Source organism: Perna viridis, chromosome 1 (assembly GCF_037379345.1).
Source record: "Perna viridis isolate PV_CMFRI_1.1 ecotype Kerala chromosome 1, ASM3737934v1, whole genome shotgun sequence".
In the NCBI taxonomy this organism is placed as follows: Eukaryota; Metazoa; Mollusca; class Bivalvia; order Mytilida; family Mytilidae; genus Perna; species Perna viridis.
In genome coordinates, this window is record NC_142445.1 from 38,805,512 (window position 1) to 38,822,673 (window position 17,162).

A 17,162-nucleotide genomic window follows, 5' to 3' on the forward strand; every position below is an offset into this window, starting at 1 on the left:
TGATTTTTTCACAGGGCGAGTTTCATCCCTGTATCATTAAAAGTAAAATTTAAAATATATTTTTTAAATGCTAAAAATGTGCAAGGTTTTTGTAAGCGTACAAGGTAAACGTAAAAACAATTCAATTTTACGAAACTATTTACTTGTTTTTTCTTCAAATTGTTATCCCCCTTAGAAATTCTGACAAACGTATTTCGTCCTCCTATCTCTAAAAGTATATAAAAGATGGGATGCGACGGTGGAACGATACCAAGAAGAGACGAACTCGTTAGAACTAAGAAGAAGCCAGAACAGGTAAGATAACTCAAAGATTGTTTGTATCCATCTGTTATACACACAGGGGCTTGGTGAGTATTTTTAGTAACATAGAAGACGCATCTAGAGAGTTGTCAGGCAAATTTCACAGGTACTTTCAAAACAAATTGAAATCAAATTTGAAAGAAAAAGTCAACAAACCATTATGTACCGGGTTAGTAGAAAACGCATGGACTAACAATAATTCAGAATCTCTCAATCACATCTTAAAGCAAGCTATAAATTGGAAATCGAAACCCCTCTTAGACCTTGTCAACATCCTGACAACTCTCATAGAGGCCCAATTTAAAGACATTAGGAAGGCAATCGTTGGCACAGGACAGTTTAGGCTTGCAAAGACCTACGAACACTTTGGGGTGACAAGGACTGTTTGGGTATCAAAAACGACAGAGGAGCGTGACAGACACTACAAGCGTTTAAGACAATTTATTCCCAAAGACAAAATGACTGTTACTTCTACGGACGGTAAAATGACTGTAGTTCAGCCCAGGTCACTAGGCAAAAAGATTGGTCAGCACAAACGAAAAATTAACGAGAGGACAAAGACATTCAAAAAAACGAAAACAAAGTAAATGTTCAGCTAAGTGAATGTTCAGCTGTTTGATATTAACAGTGCGTACGCCGTATCTTGTTGTTGAGATGCCCAGAAATGGGTAGGACTCCACTGTTACTATTAAACCTCTTCGCATGGACATCTAAATTATTTTTTTTCAGTGTATTGTTTGTTTGTATTATATTATATATTATATTATCGTCTTTATTATCAATCAGATGAATTTTAATCATGTTATGTGATTTAAAATAGTAGCTATATGTCATATGCCTGAGACGCTTCTTAAATAGTTGCTGAATGATTTTACATGCTTATTATCATTTATATTTTTATGATGTGTTAATCCTTACATTTTTTTAATAGTAGCTTCATATATTCTGTGTTTTGTAAGAATTTGCTATCTGCTTTGCTGACATATTATTGACTGTGTACCAATAAATAAATATTATGAACTAATTTCAGCATTTAGTTATCAATTAAAGTCTATGAAGTATAAATCATATTGAGTTTCCACCTGATTACTGGTAATTACTAGAGATTGCGCAACATAGTCTTTATCTCCAAGAGTTATCGCTCTTTGAACTAATTGACGCTTCGAGAAACAACACTTTAAAATTAAAATATTTAATTATGGTAGGAATTATGCATTTATGAAAATATTAAGCATTAATCTTTATGAAATTCATCATGTAAAGTCATTTGAAGGGGCATTTCGGTGATTTCAATGGGCATTCCGGTGATTTGTAGGGGCATTTCGGTGATTACGGGGCATTCCGGTGATTCGTGTTACCCCAAACTAACATATATGTCCGCTAGGCAAAGGGAACCTCGGTTTTTTTTCGAGGTTCCCATTGCCTAGCGGGCATATATGTTACTAAAGATACTCACCAAGCCCCTGTGTTTATACAGTGAGTAAATTTGCACTTTTTTAGTGATTACTCTAGTGTATCTACCTATCTACTTATTTTCTTATTCAGGAATACAAAAAAACATAATGTAGTAATGATAATTTTACATAAGGCATTAACCCCTTTGATTTTGTGGATATTTAGCTAGCTATTTGTGACAGTATATGAATTCACACTTGTCATAATTTAAATGCTCCTAGTAACAACTTCAACATGGAGTTACATGTACGTGTACATCTGTCAACACATATTTTGATTTCTCCACTCTCCACTGGGTACACAGCGAAATGTGTAACCCGTATCTGTTCGAAATTCCCTGTACCCAAATCACTATATCGCCGATTTTATTATTTTTAGGGGAATTTTACACTGAAACTTGGTCCTAAAGTCCCAAATGATGTTTTAAATCTATTGGATTTTAGACAAGTTGAAAACATTTGAAATATTTTCAACTCAGTCGATTAGATATTCTCAAAGGTCACAAAATGGGTAACCGAAAATTACCATACTTAACTAATAATTGACTATTTTTGACTCTCAGTAAGGGGGAAACGATTCACCATATATGCCAAAAATCGCAGTATTTTTTGTGACGATTTGGTTCACAGTACATCTTGGTCACCTATGACACTAACGATACAATGCTATTTTTAAATAAATTTATTGGTATTAATATTATGGCTTGCATTATTTTAATAACCCAGAGAAAAAAAAAATTGTTTAAATTTTTTATTTCAAATGGAATGATGAATAAATTTTTTTTATTTCCTGTCGTGCACAAGCAGCTTTGTTTTGTAAAACATGGCAGTTCCCATGAAGGCCACACGTCTCTTAAAATGTATCATGATATGTACCATCAAACATATTCAATATTGTGATATGTATCGTTTGAGAAAAAAAATGTATTGTTAAACCTGTACTTTCAAGTCTGAATTTTACGTTTTCTGAAAACATTCAGAGGTTAAATCTTCAATTTGAGACTTTGGATAACGTTTTGAAAGATTTGATTTTGTTTTAAAAAATTAATGTCGAAGTTTGAATTCCGTATTGTAGCACGAATCCCTGTACCAGCAAATAATGGATATGATCTTATCAACTTATCAAGAATGAAAAAGAAAGTTTCATAGATGGAATCTGATGCGATTTTAATTTATCGGCCTTGAATAGTATATTAACATCATGGTGTTCTAATTTGAAATTTATAATAAAATTGTACAAATAACAAAAATACCAGACTGTTTTTGGATACAGGAATTTTGGGTAACACATTTGGGTACTTTTGAAGATGGAAAATAAAAAAAAAAATCAATTAAAAATAAAAAAATGAAATCATTGATTCTATTCTAGCCATCATATCAGTTTGTAAATGTGTACAATATATCAGCTGGAAATATCACTTAATAATGAAGAAAACGACAAAAGAGTATTTGGGTACGGGGAAAAGTAGGTATGGCAAAAAAAATATGTGTGTTTACTGTCACATGCTGAAAAAAAAATAGGGTCGATTTTGTTTGTTCGGGTTTTTTTTTTTGGGTGGGGGAGTTCAATTGTAGTTTTTTTACTAATAAGCTTCATATAGAGAAACAGAAGACACTGTAATGGTTCACATGCTTATCTATCAGCTAGTTTTCTTTTTAAAATGCTGACAGTACTGGCACTGGAGGCTGCCATTGTGTTTAATATGATAAATACCGGTATCTGTGATGGAAAAGGCGGGAATTTCTGGAATTTCAGAAAATTGCCGATAAAAAAAGTTGAGGTTGCGGTGATAAAATTAGGGTCGGTCAGGTGACCGTAAACACACATTTTTTTTGGCCTATGGGTACGGGTTGTACATTTCAGTATGTACATCTCCATAGTGGAGATATAATGAGTTAAACATCTCAAACAAATTAAAAAATAGTATGGTGATGTCATTGTCTATTGACATTTGATGATATATTATTTCATGTATGTAGCACGAATATTAGTTTGTTAATCTTTATAGTATAATTTATGACAAAATTCCTTACCACAAAAAGAAGATTGGTATTGATTTTAGGGGTTACAGTGTATGGTCCTTATTGTCTGTAAGTTTGGAATTACATGTTGGGGCCAAAAAGGAGCCAAATACTAGCATTTAATAGAATTTAGATATATATACATTGTAAGTCCAGTAAAAGCATATGGATGCTTATGATTAATTGTTCTGCGATATTCAATACCACAAAGGTCAGGATTGGGTTAATTTTGGGTCTATGGCTTGAAGCTATTAGGAATTAAGGACCATAAAGGGGCCAGAAATGAGCATTTTCCTGATGTCTAGACAATAACTTCTTGAAGTGAATGGATATTTTAAAAATTGTATTACAAGGTGACATACAGTACTTCAAAAGGAGAATGGGATTTATTTTTGGGGTTGTGGATTGAGCCAATTAAGAGTTTAGGGGCCCCAAAGGGTAACAAGAAGTCAAATGGTCCAAAAATGTTATTTTTTGAAAGACTGCAATTTTAAAAGATTTTTTATCTTATATATCAATAACCGTTTTTAAGATGGATGAGTCCAAAAGCACGTTTCAAAATATTGTGTAATATTGTGTCCAAACTGGTTGTTGTCTGCATATTGAACTGTAAGTCTCTATGTTTAATTGTGTCAAAAACTAGTATTGTGTCCACACTCACTCCAATTAAACAGACTTCAACTGATTGTTCATGTGTAGATGTATCATGCTGTATTTAGAGGAGCTTCTTATTAAATCAGTTTTGGTTCACCTACATGTACCTTATTCAGCAAATTTTGTTTCAATATAAATGTATTTGATCTTTTGATGTTTTTAGAAAGATAAGGTTGCAGACCTTGCAGCAAAATGGAAGTTGTGTGCAATATCACAAGAGCCTTTACGATCACCGGTCATGGGATGTGAACTCGGAAGGTAATGTGATCGTGTAAAATTCTCCAAAAAGCATGTTGTTCTGCTACAGCAATGTTTTATTGAACCTGAAAGAGATGGAGTGATGGTCTTTCAGTTTCTATAATATATACGAAAATACCAATAATACAAATGTACATTGTATACACTTGTATATTATAAAATTTCTATATGCTGTACAAGTTATCAGCAGCATTAGAATCAAATACATAAAACTTTCGGAGAAGTCAAATCTATAGCTGAAAGTAGATGAGAGAGAGGTTCTACCATGTGCAAACCTCTGTGTTTTAGTTATTTTGAAAAGTTATGATAGATGTACATATGATAAATGAAATCTGATATAATTCAAGGTCAAACAAGTTTATCTACTGGGTTGATGAATACCCTCGGGGACTTATGGTCCACCAGCAGTTGCATCCACCTATTGGTTTTAAAAAATTATGTGAAAACTTTTCAATGACAAAAAAATTGACAATCATAAATCAGATGTTGAAACTGAAGATTTAAATGCAATTTTATATTAAGAGCTTGCTTATTTGCTCATATTAGCACCATCACAAGTAAAGGTTTATATTACTGACTAGTATTTCATCTGGAACAAAAAGGACACAGTGTAATAAAGTATGAACCAGATATGATTTACATGTATTGATTTTAAACTGAAAACTATAGAAAAAGTAAAGGTTTAAAAAATAATAAAGAAAATTTAACATTTTTAAAGTAAAAAAGGATTTTATAAAATAAATACTTACCATCATAAATGCTGAGTAAGTCCATCTGCAGAAGTCAAGCAGGTGGAATCCCCTATCAAAAAATATCATCCAAATGGGATGACCTTATAGTAGCCGTCTACCCTTTTTTCATCCATTTAATTTTCAAAAGTAAGCAAGAAGCTATACAAAAAATAACGGGATGAAGGGGAGGCTGGGAGGTACCTTTGATTTATGATGGTAAGTATTTATTTTATAAAATCCCATTTTACTTTAAAAATGTTAAATTTTATTACAATAAATACGTTACCATCATAAATTCTGATTAAATTTTAAAATTAATAAAAAACACAGAATCTAACGTAAAGCTGAATCCCCTGAACCAGAATATGCAGGAGGTAAAACAACTTTTTGTGCCGTTATCAAAGGTTCTAATGAAAATAAGCCCTCAGCTTGGGAAGATAATGATTTTAGGTAATGAGAAATGAAGGAATTTTCAGTTCTTCAGAAACCTGCTGATAAAACTTCCTCATAAAGAAGTATTATTAAACAGTGCCCAAGATGTAGAAATAGCTCTAACATCGTGGGCTTTAATGTTCAGACTAGACAGAGATTCTTTACTATAGAAGAATTGTAAGCTAACTGAATGGTCTTACAAATCCAGGTAGATGATGTTTTTGCTGATAAATCTTTAACATTTTTCTTAATAGGAATAAATAGCCTAGTATTAGTCTTAGCTCTAATACTACGGGTTCTTTGTAAATAAATGAGTAAAATTCTGATAGGACAAAGCAGTTTACAAGTAGTATCAATAGGCAATGAAGGTATAACTATTGGTTCTGAACCTCTACTAGGAATCTGATTTTTGGCTAAAAAAGCTGGATCAGTTAAAAGAGTGACTGAAGATTTATCTCTATTGAACCGTAGACATGAATCAGAAATAGACAGAGCATGTATTTCACTTCTTCTCCTACCTGAAGCTAATGCCAGTAGAAAACAACATTTATATGACAACAATTTGATATCTACTTCTTCAGCTGGCTCAAAAGGAAAGGTTTTTAAAAATGATAAAACCAGACTTAAATTCCAGGAAGGAATCAAAACCTTCTGTTTAGGACGTTCTAGAGTAAAATTCTTAACTAAAAGAGAAATGTTCTCATTCTACCAAAATCAGGACCACCAGACAAGTGGATAGTGCTGGAAATAGCAGAGCGATAACCTTTAATTGTGGAAGAAGACAATTTTTTATCTTCAAAAAGGTAGATAAGAAATTCTGCTAACTGCTGAACAGTAATGTTGAGAGGATCAATTTCCTTCTCACTACACCAACTACTGAAGATTGTCCACTTAGCATCATATATGATGTTGGTAGAGTCTCTGACTGCTCAGGTGAGATGTCTGGCTGCTTGTTCAGAAAAGCCTCTCTCCTTGAAACTATCCCTGAGAGAAGCCACTTGAAAAGATGTAGATTCTTTGGATTGGGATGAAGAATCTTGCCCTTGAACTGGGAAAAAAGATTGTGTCTTACCGGTAGTAAGAGTTGACGAACACACAACAGTTGAAGAAGATCTGGATACCAAGCTTGCTTGGGCCAAGCTGGAGCAATAAGAATGATCAGACATTGCTCCGAAGCAATCTTCCAAAGAACTGCTGACAGAAATCTGAATGGAGGGAATGCATATCCGAACATTCCTTCCCAAGGAAAACTCATGATGTCTACCGCATAAGCTTCTGGGTCTGGGACAGGAGACACGAACACCTGAAGTTTGAAGTTGAGACTTCTTGCAAACAGGTCTACATGAGGAGACCCCCAATGAAGAGTTATTGCTTGAAATACTCACTGGAGAAGTTCCAATTCTGTATTCACTAGGGCTAGAGTTCTCGATAGAGAGTCTGCTAAGACATTGAGTTTCCCTGGAACATGACAAACTACTAGCTGAAGCTGAAGTTGATTGCAAAAAAGAAGAATTTCTTTTGCAAGAAGAAATAGCTTGAAACAATGAGTTCCCCCTTGGTTTTTTAAGTAAGCAACAACCGTCGTATTGTCGGATGCAAGAACAAGAGACTTGATTAGCAGAATATGCTGAAAATGAGAGATTGCCAGAAGAACTGCTTTCATTTCTAGAAAATTGATGTGTTCTTTCAGTAAGTCTGGGCTCCAGACCCCTGATACTCAACAACCTTCCAGATACGCACCCCAACCAAGGTTGGAGGCATCTGTGAATAGAGTCTGATTGGGAACTGGAAAGGACAGAAGCTGGCCTTTCAAAACATTCTTCTGAACAGTCCACCATAAAAGGTGGGGAGGCAATTCCTGAGGAATAATTGGAATTTGATATTCCCAATTCTGAGAAGATGGGAGCCAGTGTTGAAGTAGATAAAATTGGAGAGGTCGAATGTGTAATCGACCAAGAGGAACAACATCTGCTAAAGAATTCAAGAGACCTAGTAGTTGAGAAATTTGGTGAGCAGAAACTGTTTCCTGAGAAAGAAACTGATGAATTTTCAAGCTGAGGTTCTGAAATTTTTCCTGAGGAGATAGAACTAGTCCTAGATGAGTCAGATAATGTTCTCCCAGAAAAGTAAAGTCCTGAGAGGGAATCAGGTCTGAATTTTTTCCAAGAAATTATGAACCCCAGGGAAAGAAACAGTTTGATGACTAGATCCGTGTTTACGAGAAGCTTGTCCCGAGAAAGGTCTTTCAACAGAGAATCGTCTAGATAAGAATGAATCTGAATGGCCTTAGAGTAAAGATGCGCTATGGCAGTCTGCATAACCTTGTTGAAAACTAGAGGTGCAGTAGATAGGCCGAATGGTAGTGCTCTGAATTGGTAAACCTTGTTGTTCCAGAAAAAAACGAAGAAATTTTTAGTAAGAAGGACATATTGGAATATGGAAATAAGCGTCTGTCAAATCCAAGAAAGTGGTCCACATACCTGGAAGTATTGAAGCTCTGATAGAACGATTTGTCTCCATCTTGAAATGGGGAACAATCAAATAAAAGTTGAGAATGGACAGGTTGATGACTGGTCTCATTCCTCCTGTTTTCTTTGAAACAATGAACCCCTCCTAGAAGCGATATTTTTTGCAGATGAGTTGTGTTGGACAGTGGAATAGAAACTGGTGAAAGAGGTGGTAGTTCCTTGAATTTTAGAGTTAACCACCCCCCTCCCCCATCATCATCACTATCCTCATGTCTACTTTCAGAGTTGTGAACTGTAGGAAGTGGAGTCATAGAGGAGCTAGGTGTGGGTTGGTTGGTATTTTTCTCCAAAGCTGTGAGGCAATTGGAGAAAGCAAAAAACTCAGAAGATATGGATTGACAAAAGTCATCTAAAGCACTCTTAAACCCATCTAATGAGGGGGAAGAGTTAGTAACCTGATTAGACTGACACCTAACAGAAGAGGTAGGTGCAGTTGCCGTGGTATAGTAACACCACTAGAAGGCACTGCTACAGAAGGAGCAGGGGTTGACAAACCAGGAGTGAAACTTTGAGGACCAATAGGTCCAAAGTTGCTACCATAAGGCCAGAAACTTGGAAAAACCTGACCAGGAAAACCTGGATAAGGGTATGTCTGAGGCCAGGGATGTCTTGACCAAGAAATGGCATTATTAGCCGAGGAGGGCAAAGTAACACCACAGTGGAGGCCTTGAACCAGGTAAAATTAGACCCATAGAAACACCAGTGGTACAGGGAACTGAACCCGTGGTGTCTACTGGCCTAGATATTGTAAAAGTTACCGTACCTATAGTAGGGATTACTTTATTACTATCCACAGAACCTACAACTGTGGAATAGTAGTGTTAGTCACCGAAGTTAAAACTTCGGTTGATTGACTAGACACATTTGGAGTAACCACCTGACTATCGTAAGGTAACGACCCATCCAAAAAAACGTCATCATCACCAGTAATGGCTTGGAAAGGACTATTAACATTAAACTCCATAATAAAGTATCAATATACAATAATGATAAATAAATAAAAGAAAATTCCTCAATAAAAAGAATTTCTAATATTACAAAATTTCAATATTATTCACAATATAATTTACCACATGTGTCTTCTTGCGCAGGCAGAAATTAAATGGATGAATAAAGAGTAGATGGCTACTATAAGGTCATCCCATAGGATGATATTTTTAGATAGGGGATTCCGCCTGCTTGACTTGCACGGATGGACTTATTCAGAATTTATGATGGTAACATATTTATTGTAAGAAAATCAAAGTACTATATAATGCTAGATAGAATTTTTCATTTACTATTAACATTTCAGATTGTACAACAAAGAGTCAGTACTAGAATTCCTGATTGACAAGACTAAGTTTGAGAATGCATCCGGGTTTTCCCATATTAGAGGTTTAAAGGTAATAAACAAATATGTAGAAAGTGACATTTAATGATTTTATGCAAAAGTCGCATGAATTTAAATTTTGTGTTTCTCCATCATTCAGTTTTAATGTCAAACACTTTAGTTTGTGTTGAATTTTCCTTTTTACACAAATTGATGACTTTTTTCCTAGTTTGTGTCAATTTGTCAACAACTAACGAAAGCTTTTGCCTTTTGTAGAAAAGAATTTCATTACAACTATGGTGTCATCTATTTTAGGATGTAAAAGAGTTGAAACTGACTGATAATGCAGCTTACCAGAAGGAAACAGCTAAGAATGGTGATTCTTATAATGACACTCAGACTTCACCTTACATTTGTCCAGTTGTTGGCATTGAAATGAATGGGACTTACAGGTGAGTGTTTAACCTATCAAGGTCTTTGAGATTGACTGTACTTACTCATGAAATTGGCAGTTTGACAAACAATTGACTGTATAGAAACATTTGATTGACTGTTGACACATGATTGACTGTATTGAAACATGTGATTGACTATTTCGTATAACATGTTATACGAAATAACCTGGTTTTGGCCAGTTTATACTTTTTATAAACTGCTTTGTGGTTTTAAAGTATAAACTGCCACAAACAAAGTTATGGCGTAAAACCTCTTCAAAAATTTTTTTATTCATTATCAGAAATAAAGAAAAATGAATAAGTACATGAGTAATAAATGTAATTTAAGTAAAACAATTTTTGTACACAGGTTTTGTTTTGTGTGGAGTTGTGGATGTGTAGTGTCTGAAAGAGCACTCAAGGAGATTAAATCAGAAACCTGTCACAAGGTGAGAAATCTGTTATTTTTCTTTTACATTAATGCTACACATTCAGGGTTCTCCCCAGGATTTTCAGATAGCGCTGTATTCAGCATTTATTATTTTTCCTTTTTAAATTAACAAAACAATTTAAGATGTTTTATCAAATTATGATAAGTAATTCTTCATAAATATTTCCTCTAATTCATACACACCCAGTGTTCTTCAAATTTTTGCTGGCAGCAGACACTTGGAAATTACAATTTTTCATTTGAATGTGATATTCATTTAATTAAGAGCAATCTCTATTAAACTCCTTTTCTAGTCTTAGTAGCTTTCAATCAGATACATGTAAAAGACTACTCTGGTCTTAATATTCATGTTTCCAAAAAATTTCAGGAATTAGTGTAGAGTTGACCTAGTTATACCAGGAAAAAACATAAATAAATCTTATTCTTATTTAAAGTTGGCACACTAGTTGTACTATTTTTAGACGGGGAATTTTATGATCTATTTCTTAACTAAATTTCCTGCCATAAAACATGTGCTTTTGATACACAACATGGCAATGTAAACAAAAGACGGTCATTTCTTTTTCTTTTCAAAGTGTTATGGAAGTAATTGGTGGAATAAATATTGTTTGGGAATTTAATATGTTCTTTTATAAGGTAAATCAGCTTCTTAATGTTGAAAACATCATGTGATTGTCCAATTATTCAACTTTGCATTTATAAATGGCCATGTGCTTTTGGTCAGGGTTGAGTGAATTTTTACCATAGTCAGTTTTGATTGGTTCAGTATCAGATATTGATATCTGATTGACACTTCATTAAAATTAATTTGTGGCCAAGTGGGGTGACTGATAAAGAATCTTGTTGGCAATGTCATAGGCTTCAGACACCTGTGAGGTCACATGGTGATCAACTGACCATAGAGTGTTTTGTACTGCTAATTACCTTTTAGGATGCCGTAAATGACATTGGGGCACACACGTTTCCTGTCGTAATTGATGTTTAATCCTCAAATTTAAGTTTATAGCACAGCACTGGTAGCAAGATAGCGCAGTACAGATCTCAATAGCGCAGTGCTCAGTTCCGATAGCGCTGTAAAGCGCAGCGCTTTAAGGGCCTGGGGAGAACACTGACATTAGTTATGAAAGTCGGAAAAAGTATAATTTTGTTACCTTCAAATACAGGCTGTTCCCCTGCTATTGACAAACATATTTTGAAACAATGTCAATGCATTATTCCAAAACAAACACAGTTTACAATGTACATTTTTATTCTCAGTTCAATTTTTCTTCCAAAATTAAAAAAAAGAGAGACCATATTTCTTATATACTGTATGATCATTTATTTTTGTGGGGATAAAATTTTGTGGATTCTCGATTATTTTTTTTTAAGTGGAATACACTTGTTATTCTACCTCTCTGATTTGCCTTGTTCTTCTGTATAAACTGTACAGTTCCCACTCCCTCTTGGCAAGGCATTTACATGTAGGAGAATCTTTTGGCTTAAGGTTTGTTTGCTGATACCACATTTTTAATAGCCATTTATTCAATAAAATATTACAATATTGGTTCCTTTCATTTCAAATATTTTTGTTTCCTCCTGTTTCCAGTAATGAAAAAAACATTTTCAATAGATTTCCTTGACTTTGTCATATTATTAAATCCAAAAACTTCTTAAAACTGTGTTCTTTTGGCTATTTGAGCAACCTCATATTTTGGTGAGTTTTAATACTGTAGTACATACATTTTTGTATAAATACATGTACAAAATATTTTATAAATGTTTCATTTTAGTGTGGGAAGCCATTTTCTAAAGTGGACATTGTCACATTGAATGGAACAGATGAGGAGGTTGAGGTATTGAGAGGAGCAATGGAGATGAGGAGAGCCAAAGCTAAACTTGATAAGGTACCTGTATATGTAAATTGATTAGCCAACAAGTATTATGAGAGTACCTTATTTAAGGAGGTAGACTTAAGGTAAGGGACACAACTCTTACTAATCATTGGAACGTTTGTATTCAGACTCTTGATATCAATCTCATGTAAGCATCAAAGTAACTTTGATTGATATCATTCTGTTTCAAATGAAAACTTGAAAGGCTTTGGTGAAATTGAATATGATACAAACATATCACTGTTTTCAAGAGTTATGTCCCTTACCCTTGGTCTACCTACTTAATGATCCACATTTTTGTATATCACAATTTTGTTTCAGATTGATCATCAAAAGCTATTCAACTAAATCTGTTTAAACTTACATACAATGCTGTTGACCATGAAATGCAGCTCAGTTTTGATTATGGCATATATTGCATTTATCATGAGGAGTCATGGCCCTTGATGAGTTTCTGTGATCATAAGATGATTTTTTTCTTAGGTGGGCTTTAAAACATTCTCTCAATTTTAGTTCTTAGTCCCAGTTTTATCCAAATAACTGAAATCTTGTGCATGGTTTTGGAGTGTACATGATTTTTACCTTTTGATATATGAAGTAAAAAAAAAACCAAAAATATAATTTATATGGCTCATTCATACTTTTGTTTCCAGATAAAAGAAATGATTTGCTGATGTTTTAAAAATTATGTGACTATAAGTGTAAGGATGTTACACAATGTGCCATACTTATAAAGAAAGGCAGGGGTTGATTTTTGGGTTGCAACTTGAAGTATTTTATAAAGGAATTAAGTAAAAAAAGACCTGAAACTTGTGGTAGTATTTTCATTATATCTGGTACTTTACTATAAGTGAATGGACTTCTTTCAGATTGTATCACTAGGTTCCATACAATAAGGAAGGCTAGCATGGATTGATTTTGGGGGTTGTAATTTGATCTGTTTAGGAATTAGGGGCCAAAATAAGCATTTCATTATGTCCTGACAATTCTTGACTATTATCAGATGGATTTCTTGGAATTAGTTTAAAAAGATGACAGATGACTACATGAAGGTTAAGATTGATTTTGGGGTTTATGACTGGGACCATTTATAAATAATGGCAAAAATGAATTACTTTGATTCTGGTCAAATTCTTATTTTGTGTCAAATAATTTATCCCAATTGAAGTTCAAGTCTATATAAAGCTTGAATAGTGAATCCCTGGGAACCATTTTATCTTGTTATGCACGGATGACTGTTATGGAAGTAATTTGATAGAAAAGCTAAGATATTTGAAGAAAAAACACAAATATGAGTTAGTTGGTTTAATTATTGCATCTGATGTCTATTGGTCAGAAGGGTTTGTACATGATCCATACTGACTGTAAAAAATGTGAGGCCAACTCTTGTATTAATTTTTTGTTACTTTTCTTAAGAGTACACTTCAGGGTTTTGGGATGAATGAAACTGACGGGTTCTTATTCTCATCTATATCATATGAACTTGCTTTTTCCTGTTTTAGAAAGCTAAGAAAGCACAGAAACACAAAGCTACAGATGATTCTAAGGCTTCAGGTATGTTAAGCATGGTATTTCAAGAACTTGTCAACAACTATTTTTCTTAGGGTTTAAACATTCTTGGTTTTCATGGTTCAATTAATCCTATAAAAATTTCAAATTAAGGTATAATTTTCATTTTAAAATATGATGACCTTAGGAAACACAAAATTTAAAGACCAAATTCACACACTTTTCAAGAATAACGACATTTGGTATCATCTTATGAAAGTATCTTTATTACAGTACTAAAAGTGCAACTTACAATATAATGATCTGGGATAATTCTTCATTGTTCAGAGGAACATGAACTTTTCCTCTATATGGTTTTTTATATCTTTACCATATGGTTCCTGGAGAATGGGTTATGGGTATCCTTTGTATAGCTTTGTTTACAGTTTCTGTAGTTGCAGTGTTACTGATATACAGCCGTTGCTTAAAGTGCCAAAAATTCATGGCACAGTTGAGCTCTGTTCCGACTAAAGTGATATTCTCCTCAATTTAACACTTTGTAGTGCAACGCTGATAATTTTTGACTTTTCAAGTTATTTTTAATTTAGTATGTACCAAAAACTTTTTGGCTTCTTATCTTAATTCTCAATTTCAAAATCATTCTTGAAAAGTTTGTAAACTTCCACAGAATTTTCACTCACTTGATTCTGTTTTTACTAGACTCAGGCATAGGGCTAGTGACTATAGGCAGAGACTGTTTAATATTTAACAACTTCGATTAAAATAAAATTTTTAGGTATAGTATGATTGTTTTCTTTTAAGTGTAAGTGTTTGTAAGATTCAGGAAGAATGGGAAAATCAGAAACATGCATGTCAAAAACCCACCATCATTTTTCTAACATTCTATTGAAAAATTTCTGAGCAAAGCCAGTGATGCAGATATCAAATAGTGGTATTTGAAAAGACCATTATTTGATATCTGCATCACTGGCTTTGCTCGGCAATTTTTCAATAGAATATTAAAAAAAATGAGGTTTTTGACAGAGTTATCTATCTGCCCTTGAAATGTTCATATTCAGTGCATTTCAATGAAATTAAAACTCAATTTGCCAAATGATATGGATAATGTTGTCTTTTTTCCTTGATTCTAATGGAGCAAATAATCAAATTACACTATCAAAATAATTCTTTCACTACCTGATTCTTACAGAGACTGACACTTAATGCAAATCATGATGTATTTTTCAGAAACCAATGGTGAATCTTCAAGCAAGCTGACTAAAGTAGATCCCCCTAGTGCAGCAAAAAGTAGCAGTGCAAGCATGAATGGAAAATTGACCAATGGACAAAGTGTGCCTAAGAGCAAACTATCTAATGGACTGCCTGATTCTAAAGTTAAACTGACAAATGGGAAACAAGGAGAAAAATCTAGTACAAGCATCCAGAAGGACTCCAATACCACAGCTGCTTACAAATCTTTGTTTACCAGTTCAGAAAAGGCTAAAAACCAACAAAGTGCACATTGGGTTACTTTTAACCCATTTTATAACTGAATTTACTTCTCAGTTAAAAAAGAAAGTAGGAATTATAATTTATTGTTGTTAGGCTAAATTGAATTCTGGAAATGTGGAAATAACTTTGATGTCTTCTGTTTAAAAAAAGATTTTATTAAATTTGAATATTTTTTTTTCTAATATTTTAATTCCAATATTAATTTTTAATACATGTTTGAAATCATGATTGATTAAAGTTATATAATTTTTAACAACTGATATTGGTTCATAGTTATATAAAATGAAAGCTGGTTTTTATTCCTTCAACATTTTTATATACTGTAAATATAAAAATAAATGTGTTGTGCTTTTATTAGGAGATTTATTTATGGAAATAATGTTTTCAGACATTACTTGCAGTTTAGATTATTCTTTGGTGGAAATATGTGTACCATAATTTAAGTTACAAGTTAGTTATATATGTACTTAGATTTACACCTTTCACTAACAGTAGTGAATTTACATGAAATGAATTTTCTCTTGTAAAAACTCTTTTCTTTAAGTCACATTACTTTTCAGTGATAAATACATTATTTGAATAATTTATGTATCTATAATGGTAGTGTCTTTTTCAATTTTTGTAATTTTTCCTTCTTATAATGTTGTAGATTCCACTAAAAGGTGTGTATAATTTGAAAATGAAAATCTCAGAAATTTAACTCCAAAAGTTTTTTGTCAATTGTGTTTGCTTAGTTTCTTTGTATATAATCCCCGAGTTTTTTTTCATAAGATATATGATGACCCTGGGAAATGGAATATTTTATGAAGAATTTTTAAATCGCCATCAAACAAAAAAACTAAGAATGACTGTCAAAATATCTTAAAATAAAATGTTTCTTCAATACGTCATGTGATATTTATTTAAAGTAAATATGTTCTTAAATGTATTGCTTATGTTATTAAATAAATGGTTGTAGAAATTATGTTTATGATTTGACCAAGCATACCTTAGTATTATGTCTATGAATTGATTTGAACCTTTATTGTATAAACTGTCAAGATCCTTCATAAACTCTTTACATAAACGTGTAGTTTTAATAAAATTGTTGTAAATATGTTTTTTAATGTCACATAATTATATCCCCGCACCAAGGGAGAGGGAGGTATACTGTTTTACCTTTTTACATGTTTCCCTCTGTAACAATTTTCTCCGTCACAGTTTTCACAATATGCCATATGATGGGGCCCATTTAGGGTAAAATTCAACAATAAATTTGTGTTTACCTAGGACTTTATTTTTTTAATGTCTTAATATTTGTGAAAGTTGAAATATTCGTCACACTTTTCTCAGCAAGTACTAGTCACTATATTGAAATTTTATCATATTCTTTCTGCAGGTATGTAAATGATGGGGTCTATTTTTGGAAAAGTTGGACAACCAATTCGTGTTTACCTAGGACTTTTCTTATTTTTTTACTTAAATTTTTGAAAGTTGAAACATTCCATTTTACTAGTTTCATTCACTTACTTAATGTTCATTCTTTATTATGCAAGCTACAATGTAATGTACTTTTATGTCAAATATCATTTATGTGTTCAAGTTTGAGAATCATCTTGGATTTACTTCTTGGTTCTTGATCAAACGAGATGCCCTCCAGAGCCTGTCTATTCATTTATATTTGTCAGTTTCTGAAATCAATTCCTAAAAAAAACTATAGGTGTCAATTTTTT

At 33.0% G+C, this 17,162-nt stretch overlaps 1 protein-coding gene across 1 annotated transcript; it reads left to right on the plus strand.

The window, feature by feature from the left end:
* The first annotated feature begins 159 nt into the window (after nucleotides 1-159).
* Nucleotides 160-16,721, plus strand: LOC148628680 (replication termination factor 2-like). Its single transcript, XM_088592425.1, has 8 exons — nucleotides 160-294; nucleotides 4,594-4,688; nucleotides 9,674-9,764; nucleotides 10,007-10,143; nucleotides 10,496-10,574; nucleotides 12,349-12,462; nucleotides 13,953-14,004; nucleotides 15,187-16,721. Exons 1-8 carry the CDS (start codon nucleotides 226-228, stop codon nucleotides 15,489-15,491), a joined length of 942 nt encoding a protein of 313 aa, XP_088448551.1. The 5' UTR covers nucleotides 160-225; the 3' UTR covers nucleotides 15,492-16,721.
* The last annotated feature ends 441 nt before the right edge of the window (nucleotides 16,722-17,162 follow it).